This window comes from Amia ocellicauda, chromosome 10, assembly GCF_036373705.1.
Source record: "Amia ocellicauda isolate fAmiCal2 chromosome 10, fAmiCal2.hap1, whole genome shotgun sequence".
Taxonomy (NCBI): domain Eukaryota; kingdom Metazoa; phylum Chordata; class Actinopteri; order Amiiformes; family Amiidae; genus Amia; species Amia ocellicauda.
In genome coordinates this window covers 8,707,607-8,734,978 of record NC_089859.1, presented here as the reverse complement: position 1 = coordinate 8,734,978, position 27,372 = coordinate 8,707,607, and the positions used below count along the sequence as shown (strand labels likewise).

At 37.3% G+C, this 27,372-nt stretch overlaps 1 protein-coding gene across 4 annotated transcripts; it reads left to right on the top strand.

Annotated features, from left to right (window-relative positions):
- Positions 1–4,544: 4,544 nt before the first annotated feature.
- mtm1 (myotubularin 1) lies at positions 4,545–27,191 on the top strand. Of its 4 annotated transcripts, none has more exons than XM_066714890.1 (15): positions 4,545–4,633; positions 11,295–11,381; positions 12,993–13,065; positions 13,878–13,972; positions 17,209–17,319; positions 18,457–18,558; positions 19,620–19,703; positions 20,152–20,301; positions 20,674–20,862; positions 21,196–21,381; positions 21,612–21,815; positions 22,467–22,559; positions 22,782–22,895; positions 23,205–23,381; positions 24,746–27,191. In XM_066714890.1, exons 2-15 carry the CDS (start codon positions 11,319–11,321, stop codon positions 24,911–24,913), a joined length of 1,809 nt encoding a protein of 602 aa, XP_066570987.1. In that variant the 5' UTR covers positions 4,545–4,633; positions 11,295–11,318; the 3' UTR covers positions 24,914–27,191. The 4 variants fall into 4 exon arrangements, with proteins under 4 accessions (XP_066570987.1, XP_066570986.1, XP_066570988.1 ...); XM_066714889.1 differs by having other exon boundaries at positions 24,743–27,191; XM_066714891.1 differs by lacking the exon at positions 11,295–11,381 and having other exon boundaries at positions 24,743–27,191.
- Positions 27,192–27,372: the final 181 nt, after the last annotated feature.

The following is a 27,372-nucleotide window of genomic DNA, read 5'->3' as shown; positions in this document are numbered from 1 at the left end:
CAAAAAAAGAAATCATGCACGGTTCTTCAAAGCTGTTGTGGGGGGTGGGGGACCTGCCTGATTTCCTGCTTCACTGCACAGCTTGTGTTAAATAAATGCACATAAATATAGCCCACAGGAAGTTCAAAACGGCAGCCTGGCCAAGTCACCTCAATCAGAATAAAGAAGTATGACTCCAGTGAATAGCCAACGCACACCCTTCTTTGCATCTAGGGTTCTTTGTTTCAGTTCTTTCTTTGTACCTTTTTGTCTGTGTGTTTGGTAGCTTGATAAATTTAGAACCACTGATTACTTTTCCCTGTTTTCCCAGTCATTTGTTTTGATTTTTCTACTTGACCAGCCGCTACACTCCTTCACCACATTAAGATAAAAGAATACCATCCTTTGCACCATTCTATGCTGATTTCTCTCCATTACAAGAGATTTGCAGCAGAGACTAACAGAGTGAACAAAGCACCACCGGGTCGATTCTTGCGTGGGAAGGGACAGAACTATTGGAGGCACATACATACATCTTCAGAATTCAGAATATTTGCCAAATTCTGTGCAATAATGGAAACCTACACATTACTGCTCAGCTCTGAACCCCACTGCCAGTGTCAGAGCTCACCCTTGTGTGACTTTCCTGGGGACACAACTTCCAAGAATCTGACCCCCCCACACTTTCTTTTTTAGAGTGCTATTGCAGAACATATTGGATGTCATTGCTCTATTCCAATGTCGTACAATTATTTTTTTAAAGAACATGATTGTACTACAAGGATGTTTCCAAAGGTTGTTTATTATATACCCTGAGAGCATTATAAGGGAAAAATTTACACATCGTTTTACAAATATGTGTCCTGTATGTGCAGAGGGCTATGGAGGCATATATCCAAGGCTGTAAATGTTTGTAGTGAATTTATGTGAACAAAGGAATGGTATTTTTACAATTTAAATGCTGTTGAATGTGTTGAATTTGGAATTTTGTATTCACTAGGCCATTATAATTCTTGTTTCCACATAGGATAAAAATCAAAATCTCAGGTTTGATTTTGCCTAAAATGTGTATTCATACTTCAGTACAAAGTTAATTCTTATCACATTATCAATCTCTTACCTTAAGCTAATTTTTATACAGTAACAGAATGCTGTGTTTTTCTACAACTCTTGCTCAGTTGCTTGTTGAAGCAACTCCATCACCTATTATTTATCTTTACTCTATCCACAAACAGATATTAAAAACAAAGGAAATAAATCTGTAACTCAAAAGTAAAAATCTACAAGCACAGTACATATATTAATCTGTGGGATTACCTTAGACTGCCTCTTAAAAATCTATTTCATCTCAGACATTAGTGTAGTAAACATGTTTAGACTTTGTTATACTCAGCAAACTGAGAAAAATGTGTTTTGAAGCCAAAGGGTGTAGTCAACATATTCAACATAACTCAGGATATAATAAGATATTTAGACCAGAAACAAAACCAGCTAGCAACCTGTAAAACTAATTTCAATTTTAAAAATGTCCTGCTTTGTGCTTTTACAAACACAGACTAAGCAAGACAAATGTTCAATGCAGAGATAGAAAAACAACTACGAAAAGAACTTGGCTTGGTGGTCAATTTTTCATCCACATAATTCTCAAAAAGGAAAAAGCATGTGATGCTCACTGGAGTAACTGCACCCATGTCAGCTAGAGTGCAAGTGGGTTTGAAAAATTTAGGGTTTCACAATCCTAAAGGATATCTATAAAGTTAACCACACTGACTTTTTGAACCCACTTATCACACACACAGAAATGAAGTGATATTGCTGAGGAGGAGATGAGGAGGAGATGGGTGTTTTACTGTGGTTCATCCCGTTCCAGTATCTTGAAAGAAATATATATGCTTTAGCTACTTGCATCTGAATGCATTTTAATAATCATTTATTGAGAAAATCCAGTGTCACAGGATTTAACATATCTTACACTTAACAGACCTGTTACACATTTTACTATCAAATATATTTTTGGTTTTGCATCTACAGTTTCCTCTACATAATTCTCTCATATGATGTTGTGCTCGGTGGAGTGCATTAGTTCTCTGATGTAATAATAATTATACAGTAAACATACTTGGTATGTTAAATAAAAACCTTAAGTTACTCATACGTATTAATTGGTGGTGGTGCAGTGCTACTGGGAGTGGCACCCTGATTCCATTCTGGCCTGGCGTGTCTGACTGCATGGAGTTTGCATGTTCTCCTTGTGTCCGTGTGGGTTTTCTCCAGGTTCTGTGGTTTCATCCCTCTTCCCAAAGATATGCTGTACATGTTGATTGGCTACTCTAAATGACCCTGTAGTGCTGTGTGAACGTGCCATGCAATGGACCGGACTGTTGTGTTGTGTGTACCCTGCCTTGTGCCCTGCCTTGTGCCCTCTCCCCACCGGGTTGAGCTCTAGCTCTTTAAGCCCCTGTAGTGGATGAAGTGGTAGTTGATAATGAATAATAATAATATGCAATGTTTCTAAGGGAATGCATTTAGAGAGCTTTATTTTTAAATTGATTCCAGTAGCCCTAAATATTGTTCTTCATCTTTTAATATTTGGTTTAGAAGTAACGTGACCAACAAGCCATTAAGTGAGAATGAGATTAAAGTAACTGTTACATTGTTTGTTGGAAATAAAAAAGCCACATGATCAGAACAATAATCATTTAGTTTAACATTGTGAGAAGATATGAAATACGTGATAATTCAAGACTTTAATACATTATTGTGTCCTCCTTATCAAATCTTATCACTGTGCTCAAACACATGAAACCTATACTACGACCCTTATTATAATTCAGTGGACATTTCAAAATAACTACATATCCCAGAGTTCCTTGCCAAACGTGACTTCAGAGTGGCCCAATCAAGGTGTGATGAGCTTGTATTAAATGTAATATGTATTATGACATTGCTGTAGTTATACCACATCTTATAGTGTATTTTACACTGCCTCAATGGAACAAGTATAATCACAAAAATGTAATGGTACCTCCTCCTCTTTTTGATTTTTGATTTTATCCAATCCAAAAGGAGAACATAATTCATCTTCATGGACAACACTAACTACAAAGTCACATAGTGACAGAGATTTGACTCAGTTTCTATCTGCAAACTTACTTCAACCCCGACCTGTCTGCCCTCCTTCTGCATCTCGTCATTCTGATCTATAGAGATAGCCCAGCTGTAATTAATTCATGTATGTATGTATGTATGTATGTATGTATGTATGTATGTATGTATGTATGTATTTATTATTTTATTTTGGAGGGGGGACTATGCAATAGAAAGACAGAGATAACCAATCCCATCTGGCTTGCCACATCAATAGAAATTAAACTAGGGCCTGCTGAAATTAAGCAAGAAAATGTCTTTACACAGTGTAGTACATCTATATGAAAATCCTTCGAATATAGCCACCTGAATTTTGTAAACAGCTACCTCTGTCCCCTACAGCTAGCACCTCAGCTTCATTCTGACAATATTATGAGATTAATGTAATGGCCATACTGCATACTTCCCCTCAGGCTGGAAAATATGCTTACTATGCTTTCTGTCATTTCCACTTGAGTGGATCTGAATGCAGCTACTCCAAGTTCCCAGTCACACAGCCCACACTCTGAAAGCTGCTTTGAGCTGATACATTTTCATCAGTAAACAGTAAGTGTAGAAATAGTCCTAGAGTGTAAAATATGAGACCTTCCACTTGTATCTTGTATTTTCTTCTTGGGATTACACATATGTGCATATGAGACTTTACGTAACTTAATAGTAATAATAAAGTTTGAAAGTAAACTCCAAGTTTTGAAATGTGTACAACATTGGCAGAACATGATTGGATACTTTGTTTTGCTGTCCCTTGCCTTTCACATGGCAACAAATGCATTACAGTGTACAAAATCAGAAGTCCTATTTGTATGGGAAGGTGGGCTATTCCTGAAAATGAGAGTCACCTGGGATATGTATTTACTGAGGTGTTTTTCTTGGGATCTGTTGAGAATTGCCCAAAAATATCTAGTGGGATTCATGGTAGCTGCTAATTTGTAAATCTCCATATTTTACATAATCTGGAAATGTGTAAATTTAGGCACATTCTATAAAACATAAATTCTCCTAGAACAAATGCCCATTCACATACACAAAACCAGCAAGGAAGATGGACTTGAAAGATAGTGAACCTAAACACACTTTTAAACTTCTAAGGCCCAAATTGCCTGATGTAAACACAACAGTACAAATGTGGAACTAAGGCTAAATGTACATAAATGTTTTGAAAGTGGCAGCATTTACTATTTTACCGGCAAGTGACAAGTCACATGATTAAAAAAATGTAGTTAAAACATGAAAGAAGAAGATTAAAGACATTAAAACGGTACTGTGACGTCTTTTTCGAATCTTATCCCGGTGCTCAAACACATGAAAAGTGTATACCGCGACCCTTATTTTATTCAGCAGACATTTCAGGATAACTACATATCCCAGAGTGCCTTGCCAAAGCCGACCTCAGAGCCGCCCAATCACGGTGTCATGGCTGTAGTCACATGATGGACAGTGAAATCCCAGGAGCGGTGCAGAAACAGAAGCAGAAGCGGGGACATAACACCGAATCGCACGTTTCTGGGTAAGTAGCAACGTTTGAGACCGAAGATGATTGACAGGTTTTCTTTTTCTCATTTGCGACTGGTGATTTCCCCTCTTGTTTAGCGGTTTTCAAAGTGCTCCAGAACTCAAGGTGCATTAGTTGGGCCTATGGTATTTCCTGGTTCAAGCACTGCAGTCTGGTGGCAGGCGAAATGGGTGCAGTTATTAAAGTTGTGTTTGTGGCACAAGTTTCACGAGCATTCAAGTGGGCAGAAAAGAGCCCTTATCTCCCTTAAACTCAGTCACTACACTCCATGCTTATTTCTGACAAAATACGAGTTGTAAAGGCAGTGCATTTAACTGATGAGGCCAGGCCAGCCTCTTTTTTATATCTCTAAACCGACGTTTTAAACCGCCCCCCCCACCCGCGTTACTAATGAGTTCGTCGCCAACATGTAATAATACATGTTAAGTGTTGTTTTTGTATTTTCCTTTTCCGTTGTTATTGTAGCTAAGTGTAGGGTTTGAAGTTGCAGTGGCAGTGATGTGAGTTTAGGAGGCTCCAGGCATGTTATTGTTTTTAAAATTGTATCTAAAATGTATGCGTCTTATTCATGGGAGTTACAAAACTTACCTCTCTCCATCATCGGTCGTTTCATGTCCGTCATCCAAATACCATATAATGCAACATTGCATCATAAAAATGAATTTGGGGGGGGTTGGTCGGTGCACCGTTAATTAAAATAAGTAAAGATGGAAATGACCAACATACTTTTGTTCTGTGCCTTTGCAACTTTTCGATTTAAAGTAATGCATCATTGTAATGGCCTTGGCTACATCCTAAATCTTATTGATCTAGAGCTTTCGTTTAGACTTTCTGTGTTTAGGACAGAAGAATATGTTTGTATTTTGTGGATTAGGCCACTTTTGGATGCAAAGCAGTCGCATGAAAGCTGACAGTGCAGGTTTGAATGTATGGGCTCCGATTAAGTTTGTGTCAGTTATGAAGTGTAGTGTTGAGCTGGGCTGGATGTCTTCTGGGGAAGCCATGGACGCAGGGCAGGTTCAGTCTGAATCAGGCGTGTGCTTATTGCACGCAAAGCAATACCCTGATGCACATTACCCAGCAGGAGCTGTCAAAGTTATAAATAGTGTCCCACTGTAACGAGGCTGATGTTTCTGCTCCTTTCATCACGGCCGGTATGTTTGCAGTTTCATGATCTCTAGTTTTATATGGTACAGTTTCATATATGATGAGAAAAGAGGCTTGAAGGAGTGTAATATAGTAGTGCTTTTGTCATGGTTGTGACTTCAGGTTTTGTGGACTCACCGTTGTGCTAAATATAGATCAACTGGTAATTCAAATCTCTGCTTTGGTTTTTTGGGCTTCTCTTCCATGTGTCATTCCTTCAGCGAGTGACCAGAAGTTGTTGTTTGTTGGGGAGGGGGTAGGGTTAAAGAACTGCTTGGAAATATTTTTTGAAACATGTTTTTATTGTGTGCCACATTTCTCTCTCCCTCCATAAGGGGTTTTACAGAAGCTTTCTGACTGGAAATGGAGTGCTGTACTGTACGTCCCTGCAAAGTAGGGTCTTTTTAGAGAAAACATTTCATCAAGTGCTGAATTTAAATGCATATGCAAGGATTTCCAATTGCTTGAAAACTATTTTTAAGAAGCTATTTTAACCAGGTTTTAAATGTGTCGCAGCACGTAGTAACATTAGACTGTAGCCTAGTTAAGCAAAGTTTCTATGGCTTGTTGTATTTTGTGTCTTGCATGTTGCATTTGGCATTCTACACTTTTCATGAATTTAAAAAGCTTTTTCAAGGCTGTTGGGGCTGTGGAAGTCTGCACAGGTGCTTCAGAAAAAGGAGCATAGTTTGTGGACACTTGTCTGGCTCACAGGGAATATTCCAGTGTTTTCAAAGCCACCGATGATGTTTCCTGACTTGAAAGCACATCAAGTATCGCAGGGAATTCCTCCTTTCAAAATGTTGTCCCTGCTAACACAGGAATAACATGCACAGTTCTTTCCTCCATTACCAATTGACTTGGGATGCACCGATCAGTCAATATCAGGACGTTATGGCAAAAAAAAAATGTGTTAGGCCATTGGCCGGTATTTCTGACCGATATTTCTGTCTGATGGTGCGGCTTTTATTGCATCTAACTAAGCATCTGATTTTTTCTATTGTAGTCTTGTACTTTTAACAAAATCCAATGCAGTTCCCCCTCGACCTGCTCTTGTTTTATAGGTCAGTAAATAATTGGGAAAATATCGGTATCGGCCCAGAGTTTTCATATTGGTGCATCCTTTTGACATCACCAAACACTGTCTTGTCCAGTGGCTGGAGGATGTGGGTGAGGTGAGATGGGAGCCGGAGAAGCACAACCCCATTTTCTCTGGCCTTGGTCGCAAGTGCCAGGGAAATATCTGAGGCATGACTGTCAAAAATTTAAACTCTTGGCAGTCCCATGTCAGAGATCTTTGGCAAAAACAGCTTCTCAAAATACTCCATCTGTGATCTGCACGAAATTCACTGCAAGCTTCCATCGTTATTACAGTCCCTATAATTTTTTCTCTGCCTACCCATTTTGTCCCCCATTTTTTACCCCCAAAAAATGAAAATAACGTAAGTAATTAAGTTTGTGAATGAAAAGGATGTATTCTGCCTAATAATAATTAATTTAATTTATTTTTTTTAATGTGAGATTCTGGGCTTAGTGGGCTTATTAAGAACAACAGTGGTCCATGGGAAATTAACCTCAATAATTATTTATAGAGTTAATGTAAAGATGTAATATCTTTATAATACATACAATACATTATATTTTACAACTTAGACCATGTTTATTATTGTTGGTAGAACAAATTCTATAATCTGCTTTAAAGCCATATGGTAATAGGCTTTTCAAGGGCGCTGTTCCTTTTAAGCCCATATGACATAAACAATTACATTTTAAGATTATAATAATTGATAGAACTTTAAATATTGTTTTACCTGAAGAAGCTTCTAAAATGTTTTGATTTACTATGGCAGGGGTGGCTAACCCTGGTCCTGGAGAGCCACAATCCTGCAGGATTTCCAGGTCTCTCTTAATTACCAATCAATAGACATCTTGAACACAGGGACATTTTGCCTAATTAAGACCCATAATTGGTTCAATTAAGCAGTTAACGATCAGGATAAAACAAAAACCTGCAGACCCTGCGGCTCTCCAGGACCAGGGTTAGCCACCCCTGTACTATGGTCATCAACAGTTTTCCTCAATTTTTGTTGTTCGACTCCATCTATCTGTGTGACCATCATTCTGACAGTGTCCCGCGCTCGCTCCGGAAACTCATGAAATCTATATTTTCAAATACAAAATAGTGCTTTTAAATACCAAGAAAATTCATTATATAAGGTTTCATTTGATTTATGAATCTCTTAATTGTATAATTCTTATCAATATTCACCACGTTTGGTCACCAAATTCCAGAAAAATGGCTTCTTGGGAGGGCCCCTCATAAAGTAAAGTTTTGGGGTGACTTCTAAAAATGCTGCTGCACAGTGGCAGCACAAAGTCATACATCACTCAATAACAAAAAATGTGGTTGGCTCCAAATAAAAAGTAACACGACAGGATCAACTTTGTGCATTTGCTCTGAAACAGATCGTCCTTCCAATATTTACTGTCTTTTTTTGTATTTCAAAATAAGAGCAAGTGGGCTTAATTGGGTCACTTCCCTACATTTTTAATTATGCTATGGACAGTAGTTACCTTATTAGCAAACTGGAATTATTAGGTGATTTATTATCTTTAGTATTTATGACTGAAGATACATTAAGTGGTTTAGCATACGTTGCTTCCATGTCTTTACACTATTTGTATTCTGCTGATGGTGACTTTATAGTAAGTGTTGCATTAAATTGGTAGTTTTGTATCCAGAATGCCATGACAAGTGGTAACATTACAATTAACTTGTCAACAAAATGTAGTAATACAGAAAATAAACATGTGCAATTGCTTCTATAAACTAGGGTATTGATGTATTTAATACGGTAAAAAGAAAAGTATCCCATTAGTTTAAGTTGGCAACCGTACAGGATTAAACTGATCTGCATTGAAGCATATCACTGTAATACTGTTTTTGTTTTGCACCTTTATGTAAATGTGTTACAATACATAAACGGAAATGTAAAATGCTGTAGCAGAATAAAAGGAAATCGTATAGTATTATTTTGGACGGGTACAGGAAGTGTGACACATTGATAACTTGGAGAAAACAACAGTTTGCCAGAATAGATATGGTAAAACAAAGGAAAGCAAATCTAGAACTGCACACAACGATAGTTCATTCTGAACTAATCTCCATATATTTTGCAGGTTTCAGAGATTTTAGGGTGAGATTTCTATCGAACTACATTACATTAAAGTCTTTTATTGTCATAAATACAACCTAATTTGAGTTCCCTAACAACATTATCGTTAAACCTGCTATGGCAGTAACCCAGGCATTGCCCCTGAAAATGTTTTAGTAAAGTAGCACATTACTCAATATTGTTAGTGAGAGAGATTTGTGCAGAATCACTTGTATTTGCATTTTTATCATTGTTTCCAAAATGTACTGAATTAAAATAGCACAATATGAAATCTGATAAATTAGGTATAATTAAAATTTATTGTTTAAAGTAAACGTAAGACCTTTCATTTTTATAATTATTAGTTTGTCTCTGTGGTTACCTACATTTCAAAAATATATTTACATAAACATTCAGAGAAAAATAAGTATTTCCTGTTTTTCCACATTTGAGAATCACACAATCACACTAGCAGATTTGTGTGCTTCAGTGACATGTTTATTGTCAACAAGACGTTTAGTATTTGGTGTATGACAAAAGCTTAATATGTATACATCAGGTTAGTCACAAGATAAAACCTTAGCTAGCACAGCACAGTAATGGGATGGCAGTGTAAAGGAATTAGGTACTTTCCTAATATCATAGTTTGTACTATGGGGGAACTGAAAGTATTTTTTTGTTTTGTTTTTCTCTCTTCTTCTTTTTAAAATGTTAACGGCATTCTATAAGCTTAAGTGAGTGTTTTACTGAAGCTACAGCCTCATCAGTGAGTGTTCGAGGAAAAGAAAAGCTGACTGCCTTGAAATAGTTCCTGTTGGCTCTTTTAATATGATAGCTGATTTAATAGCAGTTGCTAGGCCTGTATCTTGGGAGGCTGAGATTTTATGAAGCAGACTCTAAATCTGCTACTTCCACACATTATGTGAATATTTGAGGTGCATTTAATCTAAGTATTTCATGTTACTCTCTATTTACATGACAAAAGAGCTCCACTTGTATGTAAAATGGTGCTATTCTAGTAGAAGAGAGGTGTCACAGCAGAAATTGCAACTACTAATTTATGATTGCTGACTCAGTGGTCTTGCTGTATGCATAAGTAATACAATTGTTAGTTTCTACAAGGAGAAACCTAATGGGCTATTCCCAGCAAAAGGACCAAAGCAGTGTCAATGGTATGCTTATTTTATTTATTCTCAAGGTTTACTCCATTTTCAGAGTTGCAACCTAAGCACACAGGTGGAAGGTCAAATGGCGAATTGACACAGTGCACACGGGGACTACATAATTGTTGGGGATCAACTGTAATGCCCTCCTTGTATTGATAAATCCTTCCTGTTCGGTACTAGAGTCAGAATTTCTCATGATGTTTATTATTCCCAAAAATATTTAATTTCACTCCCCTAAATCAAATTGTCCCCTTTTAATGAATGGGAAAAGGACCTTACACTTTAGAAATCAATTCAGCCCTTGTCACTGCAGACTAGTATCAAGCTAATGGGCTGTGGACTCCCAGGACTGACACATCTTATGATAATGCATCTGATAGAGCATCTCTCAGCCACAATGCTTTCTTGGACTTCAGAGGTTAGAAAGCGTTAAAGGTTGTAACTCCACAGTATGCAACTCAAGCAGAGAGGCTAAATTTGGGCAACACTGTGTCGATGTCTCTTGTATGGGGTTTGCAGTGTTCATTAACCTTGTATAGTTATGGCACAGTGTACATTTTGAGCCTCACTTTGTGGGTAACGTGGTTTTTGAGATGGCCATAAATTACCCAAATGTAGTAGTTCCTTCAAATCAATACAATCAATTGGCAATCATATTAACAATTTAAAAAGTAAGAAGTTTGAAGACAGTATTCGTTCTCAATCTTTCTGTAATGCCCTGAAGGTTTCTGGTGTTTGTGGTGTTACTGCAGTTTATACCTTGTCTTTTATATATATAAAACAATAAATTGAGTTCAATCCATTGAGTTCCTAACCCTAAACAAAATTTACAAGACCCCCTCCTCTGCATTTACCTCAGTTACTCATATTTATAATTGTCTTTTGACATAATTAGTATGCAGTTTGCAGTACCATTGCATCCTGTTATTTTATCTTATTGGCATTTGTTTTTTGATGATGAATTAAATTTATTGTAGTACTTTTGCCATGCTTGCAGTCATGAAATGAACAGGAAACAGGGAATTGCCTGTCCTATTGTGTGCTTGCAAGTCAAACCGGCGTACCCTGAGCCCCTTTCCCTTTTGTTTGTGTTATATTTTTCCCCAGTCACTTCAAATGAACCTGCCTCTAGCTTTATCAACTGTTATTTTGTCTTCCTTTTTGTATAATTTTTTTTTTTTATTGCAGTGTCAACTTAGCAGACCTTGAGTAATGGCTTCGGCTTCTATACCATCATATAATTCAAACCCCTTGGAAAACAATCCCAGCAACAATGTGAGTCTTCCTTTTCTTAGTTTTCTAGGTGTAAATTTAAGTTTGCAGTGGCCATGTCCAGTACATGTTTGCAGTACTTCTAGTTATAACATGAAAAACTTTCCCAACTAAGCCCCATTAGTAGGGAGCCTGCATAGGTCACCTAATATATACAGTAAATAGCCTGTTTGTGTTTGGAAATAGCCAGAAAGGAATAAAAATGACAAGTAGCCTTTGTACTGAGTAAATGATAGGGTCGAAGGTCTGTGTGCATATTTTAACAACAACATTGAGCGGGGAGATTGAGACAAAAATTGAGAGTATCTTCTTCCGTTCTTATATTTTGCACCCCCCCTCTACATGTTCATGAAGGCAAGCAAAGATCCATCTGAATTCTTACTGGGACTAAGGGGCTCTCACAGATTTTGATTGATCTCTCTGGACACAACGTTGAGCCTCTATCTCCAAACGGTTGCTGTAAACTTATGGATTTGTAGCAGTATAATTATTTTTATTTGTTTATACAAATTTATTCCACCATCATAGCTTATTTTTGATTTTCCATTTTTATCTTGGCTGTGGGTGATTGCCACTATGGCACCTGTAGTGTGTGTTGTGTGAATTGCCCTTTAAGTTTCATATCCTTGGGTTCTGACAGGAATAGTATGCTATACTTGCTGCTACAGTGTGCAGTTTTTCCACTCCAAGACCTCCGGGTATCCGTTAACTATAGTCAGATCAGGCATTAAACTGGGTAATATCATACCTGCTCACTTTACCGTGGCATGTGTGGAGCTCTGTAGTCTAATGCAGTTCTGAATGATTAATCGGTAACCATTTTCCAAAAAGTGAAAGCGTTCAACCAGTGTTGCAGCAGCAAACTTAAAAAATAAATAAATTAATTGGGAACAAATTATTCAATAAAGAAGCCAGATGCATTCATGTTTGTTACCAACTATTTTCTCTTGGAGAAAATGTCCTAAAAGTGATGTAAGATGTTGGGTTTTCTCCAAAGAATAGTCCACACGCATTTGCTTGCAACCTGGATTTCTGTTCCTGAAGGCAATTCTTGTTCAGCTTAGTATCTTTCCTCCTAAAATACAAAATAAGCAAGCTTTATTCTTTCAATGTGTATGCAATTTGTGCATGTTTGTTCACTGCAGTAATCTGCATACAGTGTGGAACAGTCTACTTACACTTGGTAATGCAGCACGCCCATAAGTGCACAGCCATGCATTTTGACCAAGGTAATGCATATTTCAGTGCATGCAGTCCATATGAAATGCTAAACATACAAAACAACAAACCAACATAATGGGACCCATTATGAATGATCAAATATTAGTATTAGTAATCCAAGGAAGTTCTGTTAGTGCAGAAATGATGTTGCCAACCCCAGTCTCTCATAGAATCTGGTTCAGTGAACTTAAAAGTGAAACAAATATATTCTTCCTATATATGTTATACAGTTTTTGATTTTAGAGTACTGTACACTATTGTCTTTTGCTTGAAAGTAGATTGAAGTTGTTTAGTAGCCAAACCAATAATAACATACAAGGCAACAGTTGATGAAGTCTAATTTTTAGTATTCAGCCCATTTGTGATTGTCTGGTTTATTTTCTGTAACTTTAGGCCTCAAGGGAAAGTCTTAAAATGGAACTACTGGCAGATGTTGCCCTTTTGCCTGGAGAAGAAAGAATTATAGGTAAGTCTTCAGATTGGTTTCTTCCTTTCTCCCCTTTCTGCAGATTAAGACTCAAGTGTGGAATCTAGGTGGAGTTATTTTTTGTTGAGTGAGATAAAAATGTTGATGAATCTAGCAATGTTGCCATTTTGTATGTGTGCAGGGGTGATGGTGGTATTGGAATAGTTAATCATTTAATTACTGTAAATCATAGATTTATACATTAACCACTTCTTAAAGTAATCCCCCGTAAATGTGTAAAATAACTTTTTAACCCTATACCATACTTCTTTAACATTTTGACACTATATTTGAGAGAATATTTTCCTCCTTTCTATAATATGTTCCAGTGCAGCTATTTCTGCTCTCAGGCTGCCAGATGTAATTAAGGCTATGGCAGGTTATTTTGAAAGGCCAGAAAATAAAAAAATATAAATGTATTCTTACTAAGCCTTCTGGAAGCAAGGATGATGGAAAGATACAGTCACATGTAAAACTCTAGTCCATATCCTGAGCCAGGTTTTGCTCGAAGTCCAAGTACCGTTGCACTGTCTAGGGAGACGTCAATGTTTTGTTTGCTGATCCACTCCTTTTGGTAGAAAACAAAAAGCTGTATTGTTTCCATAATGGATTGATGCCTACAGGGTCATTTAATAATATAGAGATGTAACACTAATTGACTGGTGTATATTAGATTTAGTTTTTTAAATGATTTAAATATTTCCATATTTAGGTCAAAGATTGATTTCTAAAGGAAGGGCAGATTTACTAGTAGTAGGAGTGTGAAAACTGGGGTTCCTGAAATCGTACATTTGGCTCATTTCTCTCCACAGACAAAGACATCATCTATATTTGTCCATTCAGCGGTGCTGTAAAAGGAAAAGTGTTCATAACAAATTACAGGGTTTTCTTCAGAAGTATTGAAGTGGTAAGTTACTAGTTTTATAAGAGTACTTTTAGCATTCTGCACCGTAATCTGCTGCCATGCTATAATTGCTGAGGCCATACTTTCAAATATGTTTCCACCCCTATGTCAATTACCAGCTACAGCAACGCTAGTCATTGTTGACAAAGGTTTCTCTTTCTGAAGGTGATTTTTCAGAAGTGTAAACTAAACACCGACCTTCACACACATTGTATAACTTACTACATGCATTTGAATAGTTTTCTTTTGCTCTTTGACTAATACTCATTGCATGTGAACTCGCCAAGCATGTAACCACACTTCAGAATTGAATGCAATGTGGCGTTTTGTTAAAATAGACATTTAAGCATTCAAATCTAGTCTCATTGATCTGCTCAGGAAAATCAACTACATCAGCAACTTCAGTCTTGCCACCTTTTCACACCTCCTTAAGATGCAGCTGTTCAATTATTATGAACATGTTGAATAATTTTACAGTGTTACCCTTGTGATATTGATTAACATCATATGTAAATTATTTTTAAACCACATAAGTTGCACTGGACTAAATAACATGCCAAAACATGCATCAGAAACTCACCAAAACAGTCAAAAATTACACAAAGTACATCTATAAAATAAAAAAAACGTGCTTAAACAAGGATTTCACAGTATAAAATGTAATGTCTTTCTACATCATATTATTGTTATACTGCCTGGCATTGTGCATAAGCATCAGCCTGAAATCCAGTGTCAAGAATGACTTTTGATTCATTTGTGGAATATAACTAATAAAAGGACAACTCCATAGACTAACATGCTTGATGCTCCATATTAAGAGGATAATGCAAAACATGTCATCTTTCATAACTGCAAATATTAATATAATCTTAGACCGCAAAATGCTTGAATACTATTACCAGCTTGCGGTTAGATTTGTCATAAATGTATAGTTTTTTACTAAAGAAGTTCATGCTGTGAGCTATGGTTGAAGGAAAGTCTTTTCATTAGAAATGGCAGTAATGCACATAGCTCTGTGTTTTTATAGGTTACATCTTGTCCACACAAATTACTGTTGGAAACATCACTTGTCATATACAAAGGTTCATCTGAACAGGTTAAGAGACTGTTGAAATGCAAACACTTGCCACAGCATTTTTATTTTGTTCTTCCTTTACTTGATCTGGCTAGTTATGAAAGCCAAATGGGATAGCTAGAGGCTTTGAGGTTTCCAGTCTCTTCCTAAGTATCAAGTTTAAAGATGGTGTTCATTTAATGAATCAGTTATTTGGTTGTGTGGGGAAAATGACATCTTTGAGTAATTCCATTTCATTTTTAGGTTATCATCTTTCCTGTAATGCATAGAAACATTAGTGAATTGTCTTGCTAGAAACAGAAAAAAATAAAATAAAGGACAACCCCGCCTCAAATGTCAGATCGCTACAAACACACATAAGGATACACTTTCATCTTGAGTACTTGGCAGCTTAGTGTTTGGCAAAATGTGCTTCAGCATGTGGCCATTTTCTTTTGTTTTCCAGTTCCTGAGTTTTTTGAATGACAATGTATGTTCTAAAGGGAAACCTGAGACCTGCAATGTGGTATTTGAAGGAAGGGTGAAAAGAGCTGAGGGGATTGGACATTGTGTGTGGTAGAGCATGCTTTAGGCATAAAGTGACTAACCTTCTGTAATCAATACTCTGAAAAGGACATACTCTTTGAAAAGTAGGTTCATTTTAATTTTGTGTTAAGGCAAAGAATTACATACTTTTTCTTTCATTCTGTTGGCCCATATATGTGACCTATTGTGTTGCTTTACAATGATCAAAGTGTATCTTTTATAAAATGAACTATTGCATGCTTCTAAAATGGGTGTTCCATTAAGGTCCTCTGTTTGTAGTATACAGTGAATCTAGGTCCAAATCAGACCATGCCTCTTGTCTAGCTTGTGGCATCTGGGAGTTCCTAGGTGCACAGCTGGCCTGCAGACAATTTGTAATCCATTACTAATAGCACTGTTTTAGGATTAAGTAGTTTATTTTCTTGTTTTGTGTTAGTATGGAATTTCTAGAAAGGTAACTGTGGTAAAACACTGTAGAATCTCTTTGCATTTTTTATGTGAGAACAGGGAATTCAGAATATCAAATGGAGGTAGTTGGAGCCCTCCCTTAATGGTTAGTGACCGCACATTTCAGGGCTTGCGAGAACACTGAAGATATTTAGGTGATGCGGTTAGGGGCCAGAGCATAAAGTGCTCAGAGATGGAAAGTATTAATAATCTGCAGTCATAGTTGTAGCCATAGTTTTGATTAAATTGTTGTGTGTGGAATGAACTGTAATTTTCTGTATCTGGTAGGCCAGTTAATAGGGATGGACAGCAGGCCAACTTAAAAATCTTCTAGGTATGGAATAACTGCTGCCCAAGACCATTTTCCAAGAGAAGAACCCCTTGATCATGACTGACCATCAGAAACCATTTTAATGACAGCTTTGTATTATTTGGGGGAATCATTGAGCTGATGAGCTGAAGAACCAGGGAGAGGCTGTTTTGGATCAGGCAGGTATTAGATCTGTGTGGAGAGTAGGTCACATGGTACTGACTGCTTTTCAGATGTACTCATACTGTATTCAATACTGACTGACAAGGATGTTGAAAACATTGCAACGTGATTGAAGCTGGTTGTCTGCAGTTATTGCTAACTAATAGGAATCATTTTGTTTTTACTGATCCAAATCCCTTCACCACATCACCAGAGAGCCATAACAAAACATAAGCTTTAATGATGAGCTCGTACTAGTTGATGAAAAGCAATAATATCTGATACTACATCCAGTATAAATCCCAAAGGAAATGTTGAATCTGCTGCTGCCCAGAATAAGCAAGTGCTCTCCACACCGTTATCGTAATTTAAACTGATTCTACAGAAGAGACCTAACATGAAGTATTTTCTGTTAACCTGATTGAATACCAGGATTTCCTTAAAGCTATAATAATTGGACTTGCTTTTTTGAGATAATCTCACTCGTTAGACAATTCATACCATTTCACCAGAGGTTGCGGGATCCTTTGGTTGCTTGATGTGAAAATGTATACAGTTATAGTGAACCTCGGAGGTTAATGACAAGCAGCCGCTTAGCGTTTGTTCAGAAGGTGACCCTCTCACACTTGTTTGCTTCAGAGAGTGTACATTATTGGGCATGTGTGTTGTGCTCTCCCATTTTAAAACTTATTTTGTTTTTCTCAATTTGTTTATCATCAGGACCCTGCAGTGTACCTTGATGTGCCTCTTGGAGTCATCAGTCGCATTGAAAAGATGGGTGGAGCATCAAGTAGAGGAGAGAACTCCTATGGCCTGGACATCACCTGCAAGGTATTGTTGCCTTCTTTTTTTGTGCTTGCCTTTTCCAGCACTGCTGGAAAGTCACTGTCACTTAACTACAGTAACTAAAATGTGAACAAAGCCAGGACCTCTTTTCAACCTATGAACTTAGTCAAGCTCTGGAGATAAATTGTCCAGTGTTAATACCAATTTGATTTATCTCCATCAAGTCTCCTGAGGGACCTCCATAGTCTGAGGCCCTGCTATAATAAACCTTGACCTACAGATGCCATGGACAACTGTTTAATGGAACTGTGCTGAATATAAACACATCTGGCAGCTTGGGCTTGTATTATGTTGGGCAGGGGTTGGCAATCCCTGGCATGTGTGCCAGATGCGTCATGCGACAAGATTTCGCAATGTTTGCATTTTCTTAGCGTTTTTAAGAAATCTCCCTTAATGTTCTGTATCGGTTTAAGTAGTCCCTGTAATGTTTATTATGATTGATTAACCTTATTACGCTGAGTGATTAGATCCTCATTAGTGAATTTGCATTCAGGTCATTTCCCAGTTCTATTTGCAGCTGGTCAGTTGTCATTTGGTGGTGAAGTAACACCTAAGACCTTACAGTTAGTTTTGGTTCTTCTTATATTTGTCATTTACTTTAAGAAACCATTATATATTATATATATAAGGACCATTATATACTTGGGATGCTGGCATCTTAAAAGAGGGGATGCAGGTTTTTTTTGTCAGTCTGCCCCCAAAAAGTTGCCGATCCCTCATGGTAGAGTCTGATACAGTCTTGCTGATGTATTTACCACAAATTGGAAGTGCTGTGGAAATGCATACACTATCAAATGTATCTTAATGCTCTCAAGAATAGCAAGTATACGGAAGTTTCATAAAACAGTCGCCAATGATCAAGAGATTTAATCTGGGTAGAAATGAACCACAGTGGAAGACCTCTCTATAAACCATGCCTGATTAAGGGGGACTGTATAGGTAATGAAAAACATTAACCATTCTTCTGTGAATAGGAAGAGGAAGTATCCCCTCACAAACTAATTATAGGCTTTGTATGCTACCACTATATGAAATGGACTCTATGGTAGATGCTTGTTAGTTTTTATCTTAGTAATCTTGCTTTCTTGCCTCTCAGTGGCTTATTATTTGTGTGTCTTTTAGGATATGAGAAACTTAAGATTTGCCCTGAAACAAGAAGGACACAGCAGGAGAGACATTTTTGAGATCCTTTTCAGATACGCCTTTCCCCTCTCACATGGTTTGGTGAGTTTGTATTTTAAATAGTTAAAGCCTGGTGGCGGGTGGGGGGGTGTATGGGATGCTTACTAAGTTACTGAGGATTTAGTGAATCAGGGCTTCCTGTAAGATAACTTTTCTAATTACACATGAGTTAAAATCAGATGCACACTTCTCAAAGCCTCTGGAGATGGAGGGAGGGAGGGATGGGAGTGGAGGAAGATGCTACCTGATTGTGTACAAATAAGGTTACATTATTAAATAGGAACCTGGAGGCCCCAGGTTGTTGATTTCCACATTCCCTGTATGGTTTCACATTTAAAACTATTTTAAAGCACACAGGTGTGATTCAGAACATTCTTTGTGCTGAAATTACTGTAGACCAATATCTGCAAATACCCATAAAACAATGCTCTAAAAGCAATTGTCTGTTATGGACATTATTGCCGAGCACTTTGATGCAGAATCTACAAAGGTAGTTATTTACTCATGCAGGTTTAATAACATTATTCATTTTTTAATGTAGGATACAAATAACTCTGATTATAATGGGATATGAAATTATAAACTTAATGAGATCTATATGTGTTGCTCTGATTAAAACGAGTATAAATGTGCCCACTGACAAAAGCATCTGGACTGCATCATAGTAGATCTGTATCCTGTTGTCCTGCTATATAGCCTAAAAAGTGTAATATTTCTTGTTTTAAATAGATTAAAGATGGAGATTTTAAAGTATTTAATCAAATGCAAGCAGCAAGCAAAACAAATGCTGCAGTAAAACTGTTTACTTCACAAACTACTCAAAATGTTTTATATAAATTAATGTCTACAGAAACTGAGCATTTTTGTTGTCATGATTTGTTCGATGTGTTTTATGGACTTGAATTAAGTGAAATCTGAATTCTTCTGAAAAGTTGTTGTGACATTGACCTTCAAAAAGTTCCCCAAGAACATTTTTGATGATTTGTGGAGATCATGTGTATATAGGTAAATAGTTGAAATGCATAACACCAGAGATGATGGAAGAGAACCCTTGCCATTATCCACTCACCTGATTGGTTTTGATCTGCTATTTTCTTTTGCAGCCATTATTTTCCTATTTAAGCCAGGAAAAGTTTGAAGAAAATGGCTGGAATGTTTACAGTCCTATCCAAGAATACAGACGACAGGTGTGTTTATAGTGTTCAAAACCGATTGCATGCCTTATTTGCCCTCCAGGGTGTTCAATCTCCAATATTGATGTCCCAAGCACGTTTTTGCCTTTGTATTCTACTATGACTACCTGTTGATGGGTAAAACAAGACCTCTACTGAAATGCATGTGCAGAGGGACTCATGCAGTTCTTACTTTACACATTGATATTTATAGTTATGGCATTCTCTTCCTTGGGGGAAAAAAACAACCTTAATGGATATTATAGCGTTAAGTTAAAAATGTTGCCATCTGATTTACTCCAAACTGTGCAATACTATGTGGGGGTTAAAACTTGGATACAATTCTTCCAATAAAACCCATGTTTTTTAAGAAATAGATCCAATAATTCTTCACCATTAATGTGTTTTTGTTTTTTTTAATCTTGATTTTTTTTTTTTTTTTTTTTTTTTTGTAACGTAACAGGGTTTACCCAACACAACCTGGAGGATAACCTTTTTGAACAAGGTCTATGAGCTGTGCGATACTTATCCCACAATTCTGGTGGTGCCTTTCAAAGCCACTGATGAAGACTTGCGGAAAGTGGCAGCTTTTCGGTCAAGGAATCGAATACCAGTAAGCGTCTTGCCTATTTGTCCACTGGAAGTTCATGGTTCCTTTCATAATGGAGGATCTTATTGTACTGCTTCCACAGTTACAATTTCAGCTTAAATGTTTGTGGCTACTTACATGGCTTTAACACCATTCAGTTCAGGAATAATTAATGACAACCTTTCCCCTTTAAAGATGTTAGCTCTGACATGCTGAATTGTGAAAAAAATACATATAATTTTGATGTTATTTGCCCTTCTCTTTGGTATCTAAGGGTGTTCAATCTCCAATATTGATGTCCCAAGCATCAATGGCTACCTGTTGATGGGTAAAACATTGTATTCTACTATGGCTACCTGTTGATGGGTTATTTGCCCTTCTCTTTGGTATCTACAGGTACTCTCCTGGATCCACCCTGAAAACCAGGCTGTGATCATGCGCTGCAGCCAACCCCTGGTGGGAATGAGTGGCAAGCGCAACAAAGATGACGAGAGATACCTGGACACCATCCGAGAGGCCAACGGGCAGACTAGCAAGCTGACCATCTTTGACGCCAGGCCCAATGTCAATGCTGTGGCAAACAAGGTATTCTGCCTCTTTCCAGAATATGTACTTCAAAATCTCAAAAGATCTGCTCATGTCTGTGCTAGTAATCTGAAAGACACCGTCTGTCTCCCTTCTGAAATTTCCAGCGGTTTTGAGAGACTCAGTCCAATTCATGATTGGATGGGTTTTAACAGAAGCAGCTTGTTAATGGTCTCATTGGTTTATACTTATTGCCAATGCATAATCTGGTTATACCGAAGACACTTCACTGACATCGATTGGACTGATTACCCCTGTTCTAAGGCCATCCTTCGAGAGAGGGACTCTGTTCTGTAATTTGCCATTTTTATGACTGGAGTTGGTGTGTCGCAGGCAACGGGAGGAGGGTATGAAGGAGAAGATGCCTATCAGAATGCTGAGCTGGTCTTCCTGGACATCCACAACATCCACGTCATGAGGGAGTCGCTGAAGAAGCTGAAGGACATTGTCTATCCTAATGTGGAGGAGTCCCACTGGCTCTCCAGCCTGGAGTCTACGCACTGGCTGGAGCACATCAAGGTAAGAATCAGCCTTGATATAGACAATACATGCATGAGATCCAACGCCAAAAGCAGTAATAGCACAGTAGTGTATGGTATCCTGGCCCTGTGCATCTTAAACAGCCTTGTAAAGGAGTTATTCCACTTGATTCTGTTGTGTAGATATCATTTTAAAGTGACACCGCTTTATATTTTTTCAAATGGTGTCAGTTTTTGATGGCATTGCTTTGTCTCATCCACTCCTCGCAGCTGGTCCTGTCGGGTGCTATCCAGGTGGCCGATAAGATTTCGTCGGGTAACTCAGTGGTGGTGCACTGCAGTGATGGCTGGGACCGTACCGCTCAGCTCACCTCCCTATCCATGCTAATGCTGGACAGCTACTTCAGGACCCTGAGCGGCTTTGAGGTCTTGGTCCAGAAAGAATGGATCAGCTTCGGGCACAAGTTTGCTTCAGTAAGACACTCCCAGAACATTTAAACATCCAGTTTTACTTGATAAATTAATTTATGGGAAGATGTTATATTTGATTGATTTAAACTACAAGTGTGAAGAAGAAAAATAATCTGAAATTCAAATATGTACATTTTATAACTCCAGTTTATTCCATTATGAGCAGCATTGCCAACCAGTCAGTCTATGCATAATTTCTGCTCTCACCTTCATTGTTTGTGAGAGTTTGAACCCTGACGGTTACTACTGATGCTGCTCAAAATATTTTGTCTGACGTACGTTTGTGTATTGACAAATCATTTATAATGACGTACTATCATTTAGTATTATCCGATTCACTCCTGGTATTGTTAAAGGTTACGTAGATCCCTGGTCAAGGCTGACAGTTGTCTGTCTGAAAGAAGGGATTTGCCAAATAGAAAGATAGATAGATACATTGATGGTGTTAATATATTAGATTTATCAGATGAGTGAAGTGGCCCAGTTGAGAAGCTCACACCACATCACTTTTTCTTATCCCCTAGGATTTTGGTAAAGTGTTATGTGCAAACTATCTTCAATCAATGGGTTACTTTCAGTTTTTCTCTACCAAAGATTGCATCATTTGATCCTGTCTAACAACTGTGCTGAAACCCTTCCTTGTTTTGTTTGTAGAGAATAGGTCATGGGGACAAGAACCATGCAGATGCTGACAGGTCTCCAATTTTCCTGCAGTTTATTGACTGTGTCTGGCAGATGACTAAGCAGGTAATTTCAAACCCGTGTGTGTGCGTGTGTGTGTGCGGTTTTCTGCTCCAGACGCTTCTTGAAAGAAATGGCAAAAAGCTAGATGCATTTCATTTGTGACTCTGCACACTACATTCCAACATGGTGTTGATGCATTTTCAAAATGGGATTTCTTTTTTAGCAGTCTTACAGTTGCTTGCAGTATGTCTGTCTTTAAAACAATGCCTCTTTTTTTGTTGTCAGTTTCCCACAGCTTTCGAGTTTAACGAGCAGTTCTTGATCACTATCCTGGACCATCTGTACAGCTGTCGATTCGGAACATTTTTGTACAGCTGTGACTGTGCAAGAGATGACAATGTAAGTGCATTTCATACACACCAGAAACGTCCATCAGTCGTTCACACAGCTCACAGACACGAGCCAATCATAGACTGAAGGCAAAAGTCAAACCGGGTTATATTAACTTGTTTCTTTTGGTTTCCTGACAATGAACAATGAGCTTTTTCATTCTTGTGAGTACAGAAAGACTTTGAGGGACTTCATACTTAAATATGCTTCAGAAAGCTGCAAAATGTTATGAAATCGGTTAAAAACCTGTAATTACTCTTCTTTAAGCCTGAAGCCGTTTCTCTGTCAAACTTCACTTCCTGATCTGTTGGTTTCCAGGAAGTCAAAACGAAGACGATCTCTCTCTGGTCCCTGATCAACAGTGACAAGATGAAGTATGTAAACCCGTTCTATACGATGGAATCCAGTCGGGTGTTGTATCCTGTGGCCAGTATGCGCCACCTAGAGCTCTGGGTAACTTACTACATCCGGTGGAATCCACGAATCCGGCAGCAGGTGAGTTCAGCATTGTAGAACTTATTGACTTGTGTTGATTGTGATTTTGGACCCTCAGAGAGCACCCGCTCCTTCAGTTAGTGCTTTGCTATGCTAATCTGGTATCTTGGATGAAAGTTTATTTGGGAGTAAATGAAACGTACAGTTTCATTTAGCAACACCACTGATTTCTATTCCTATGGTCTGTTCTAACTACAGCTGGGAGGTGACGTGTAGACCAGATGAGATGTTGAAGTCATTGCTGTCATGAGATTTCTATCTTTGTTCTGAATATGTTGATGTGACAACTTATTTTGAGATGTCAGAGAGAGTTCATAACTCCCTAAACAAACTAAATGTCAGCCTTTAATATTTCAGTTTACCTTCCCAAGAAGTACAGAGGACAGGCCTTGGGTTTCATATGTATTGAGCAATCACAGTTTATTTGATGGACTCGACACTATTGATTTGAATAGAAATGTTCTTAAATTGTATGAATTTGACTGAAATGCATAATTTTAAAATATATTGGAGTAAATTCCTTAATTTGTCGGAGTACTGTTAAATGTTTCATTTCAAGCTCAACACACCTGATCTGCTGTTTGATTAAATTAACCAATTGAAAACGGATAGCGCTATCTTCTACATAAAGACCATCCGTTACATAATTAGAAACATTTCGGGACAAGTCTTGCAGAGTTGCTCATAATTTAATTAGACTTGTTCCATCTTTACATTATACTGTTCTTTGTTGTTGCTAGACAGTAGTCTCTAATTTAATTCCTCTGGATTTTGTCTGAATTACTATTTAAACCTACTAGGCTGTCGCTTGCCAGAAAGTGATTTAGTGGATGAGAAAATCCTCCATTTCTCAGTTTAATTATAGAACAAAACAAAATATTATTCACAGAACAAAAACCTTTTTCATCCTGATCTAATTACCAGGCTTTGATGAGCTATGTATTTCAATTTGGGTGTATTAAGTACTGAAGTATTACAACAATTTAAATAATTAAACAAAGGCTTCATTTAAAAAGCCACCCAATTCATTTTTGGGGCTGATAATTCCTCATGAAATGTAGTAGTCTTGATCTCCCTCAAAATGGTTGAGGAGGTACTTTGTGAGCCTCTGCATTTACTACTGCACATTTTAGAGCAGCATTGTGTATGTTCTCACAGCTTTTACTGTACACTATACTGCGTCTCATATTGAAACAGGTATAAATTCCCCATGGTAAATAAATCCTTGAAATAATGACCATTTGAACTCTCGCGTTCATCACTCCTGGTCACACAATGTGTTTGATGTGCTCTTCCGTCTTCTCTGTTGGTTCCAGCAGCTCGTGCTCACTAACCCCTGTGCGTGGTCTTGCCCTCCACAGCAGCAGAACCCGGTGGAGCAGCGCTACCGAGAGCTCCTGGCCCTGCGGGATCAGTACCTCAAGAAACTGGAGGAGCTGCAGCTCTCGGACTCGGCGCGCATCGCCAATAACTCCACCAATTCCCCGGCCTCCCCCACGCAGATCGCCCACCATGTACAGACTCCATTCTGAAAGAAGACCCCCGGCCATCCTCAGGGAGTTTGTAAATAATACGTTAAAAATGCAATAAATCACACCATAGCCTTCACATTTACAGTTTTAAAAGCCTTAAACCCATTTCCTCTGAGGCATCTTGAAGCGAAAGCTCATAGCTCTTCATATTGCGCAGAGAGTGCCTGTTCCCAGCTGCAGTCCCTCCATCGCTCCTCGAAGTGTGGAATTATGTCTTCCAGTAATCGCAGAACGTATGGGGGGGAGTGGTGGGGGAGACCAGAAATATATATTTTTTTGGCAAGTTACTGTTTTCTTTGTGACAAGGAGGGTGCTTCTATATATGGGTTTTATTTTTTCTTCTTATGTCTTATACAACACATAATGTAATTAGTGCTGCTTGAAATAGTTTATTTGGATTGAATTGCACAGGATGGATGTGGTTGGGATCTTGGGGTAGGATTCAGAAAATCAGTTTAGGGACAGTTCCTAGAGTTTGAACACATTTCTCCTAATTTCTCTCATAAAATAATATACAGTTATACGCCAGGTGTAAAAAAAAAAAAAAAAAAAAAAAAAAAAAAAATAGCACTGATTGGTTTATTCCAAATGACATTTAATTTATTTCAATTACAAGCATTCTTATAACTTGAAAAAAGTGTCCAATTTAATTTTTCATTTATTGTATAGATTTAGTTAAAAATGGGTCCTTCAAATTTAGCTTTAGTGTGGATGATCTTCCTTTGGTCCATTGAGGTTAAAGCAATGTAAATTCAAGCAAAGCTTCTTATTCCTCATAGAAAGTTCAATCCAAAGTACAGTGTGGAATCTTTTCTTGCAGCAAACTGATCCTTGGGAACTATTTTTATTAATACGAAGAGCCATCAGCTTTTATTTGAAAGAAGTCTAGGAGTTGGGTTAGATTTATGCTGTGCCTTGATTATGTAGGATCCGATTTAAATGGATTGTTTGTATTGAACTGTTTTTGAACGTGGCATTATGAGCAAGACAGGCTGTCTCTGTTTAACTGTTGCCTCCCCCCTTTTTATTTTAATTTTTTTACTCTCAGTAGTTTAGATGGATAGCATTTGAAGACTGTAAATTGGGGAACTGCAGTTAAACATCAGAAGGAATCTCTACAGATCTGTTTTTGGTGGAATTTTTATTTGTTTTTTACAAGTACAGTAATTCTGTAATTACCTCAGAAAGCCTATTTTACTGTTTGAAGTTCTATAGATTGTTGTAAGATATAATTATTTTATGTAGTGTAAAGCTCAAGTTTTATAAATGGAAAGAGATAAAGGTTGTTATTGAAAAGTAGTACTTTTCGGGTTTGGTTTCTTTGAAAGTTCGTTTGTTTTCTGTTTTTTAAGGGGAAGGTGTGTATTATCTGTATTATTACACATCATAGCAAATGTTAATGAGCCCTCCCCCTCGCTCAACCACGAGTGGTTAGAAATTGATTGCATTGCTGGACTCCAGTGATTTGTATTTGAGGGGAACACCAGCTTTGTTACTTAGCGAACTATTGTCCATTATTGGTTTTAAAATGTATATTTACTTAGTATTGCAGTTTAAAGAGATTCTATTCTCTTATAGTGAAATTAAACTATATATATATATATATATATATATATATATAGTTTATATATATATATGCGCTACTGTTAGACAGTCCTTGACTCTGTAAATAATTCTAATTAAATTAATTTAAAGTTCAAAACCTAGCTTGCTTTATTACCTTGAAATCTAAAGAACTCTATGATGGAAACTAAAGCTTTATTGATGCAGGTGTACTGAAGAGGTCATTCAAATGGGTTAACATTATTAACTCCCATTTGTATTAAGAAAATAATTATATATGTATATATAATTATTTACATACATATGCACTGATTGTTCAATTGCTTGTGTTAAGAGGGGCAGAGACTTTTTACCAAGTGTTTTGCATACTGGATCTTTTTAAATAGCTGCCAAAGTAAAATATGCACTTATTTGTCTAGAATTTCAAGATATAGAACAAAACTAAACAAAACCTGTATACATTAATAGGCAGCTGTGTATGTGAATAATAAAATTGGGATATATCGAATCATATAAATATTCAATATATGTCAGTGGCAGCAAAACCCCCAGTTTGATTGAATTTGTTTTTGTCTTTAATCCTTTACCTCCCTCAAACCAAGTTACTTGTATTATCAGTATGTACCACATGGGTAACTTTTAAGAAAAATAGCATTTTTATAGTGGAGGAATACCAGTCCTGAAGCAGAAAAAAATAAATTAATCTGGTAAAGTAGCATGTTTCTTTGTCTTCATTGAAATCTAATCTCTAATACCCTACAACAATGTAATGAAACAAAATGTGGAGATTTAATGCTTTTTAATCCTTTATATTGTATCATACAAGGTTGTATACATTAATATCTACAAGTATTTTAACAGAAAAGCAAAGCATTACTATATACCCATTTATGTAC

Excerpts from the sequence above, each read along its gene's own strand:
- mtm1 (XM_066714889.1), top strand. The coding sequence starts at position 11,319 with ATGGCTTCGGCTTCTATACCATCATATAATTCAAACCCCTTGGAAAAC. Across the intron at positions 17,320-18,456 it reads GCCTGGACATCACCTGCAAG|GATATGAGAAACTTAAGATT; the intron begins GTATTGTTGCCT and ends TGTGTCTTTTAG. Across the intron at positions 21,816-22,466 it reads TCGGGCACAAGTTTGCTTCA|AGAATAGGTCATGGGGACAA; the intron begins GTAAGACACTCC and ends TTTTGTTTGTAG.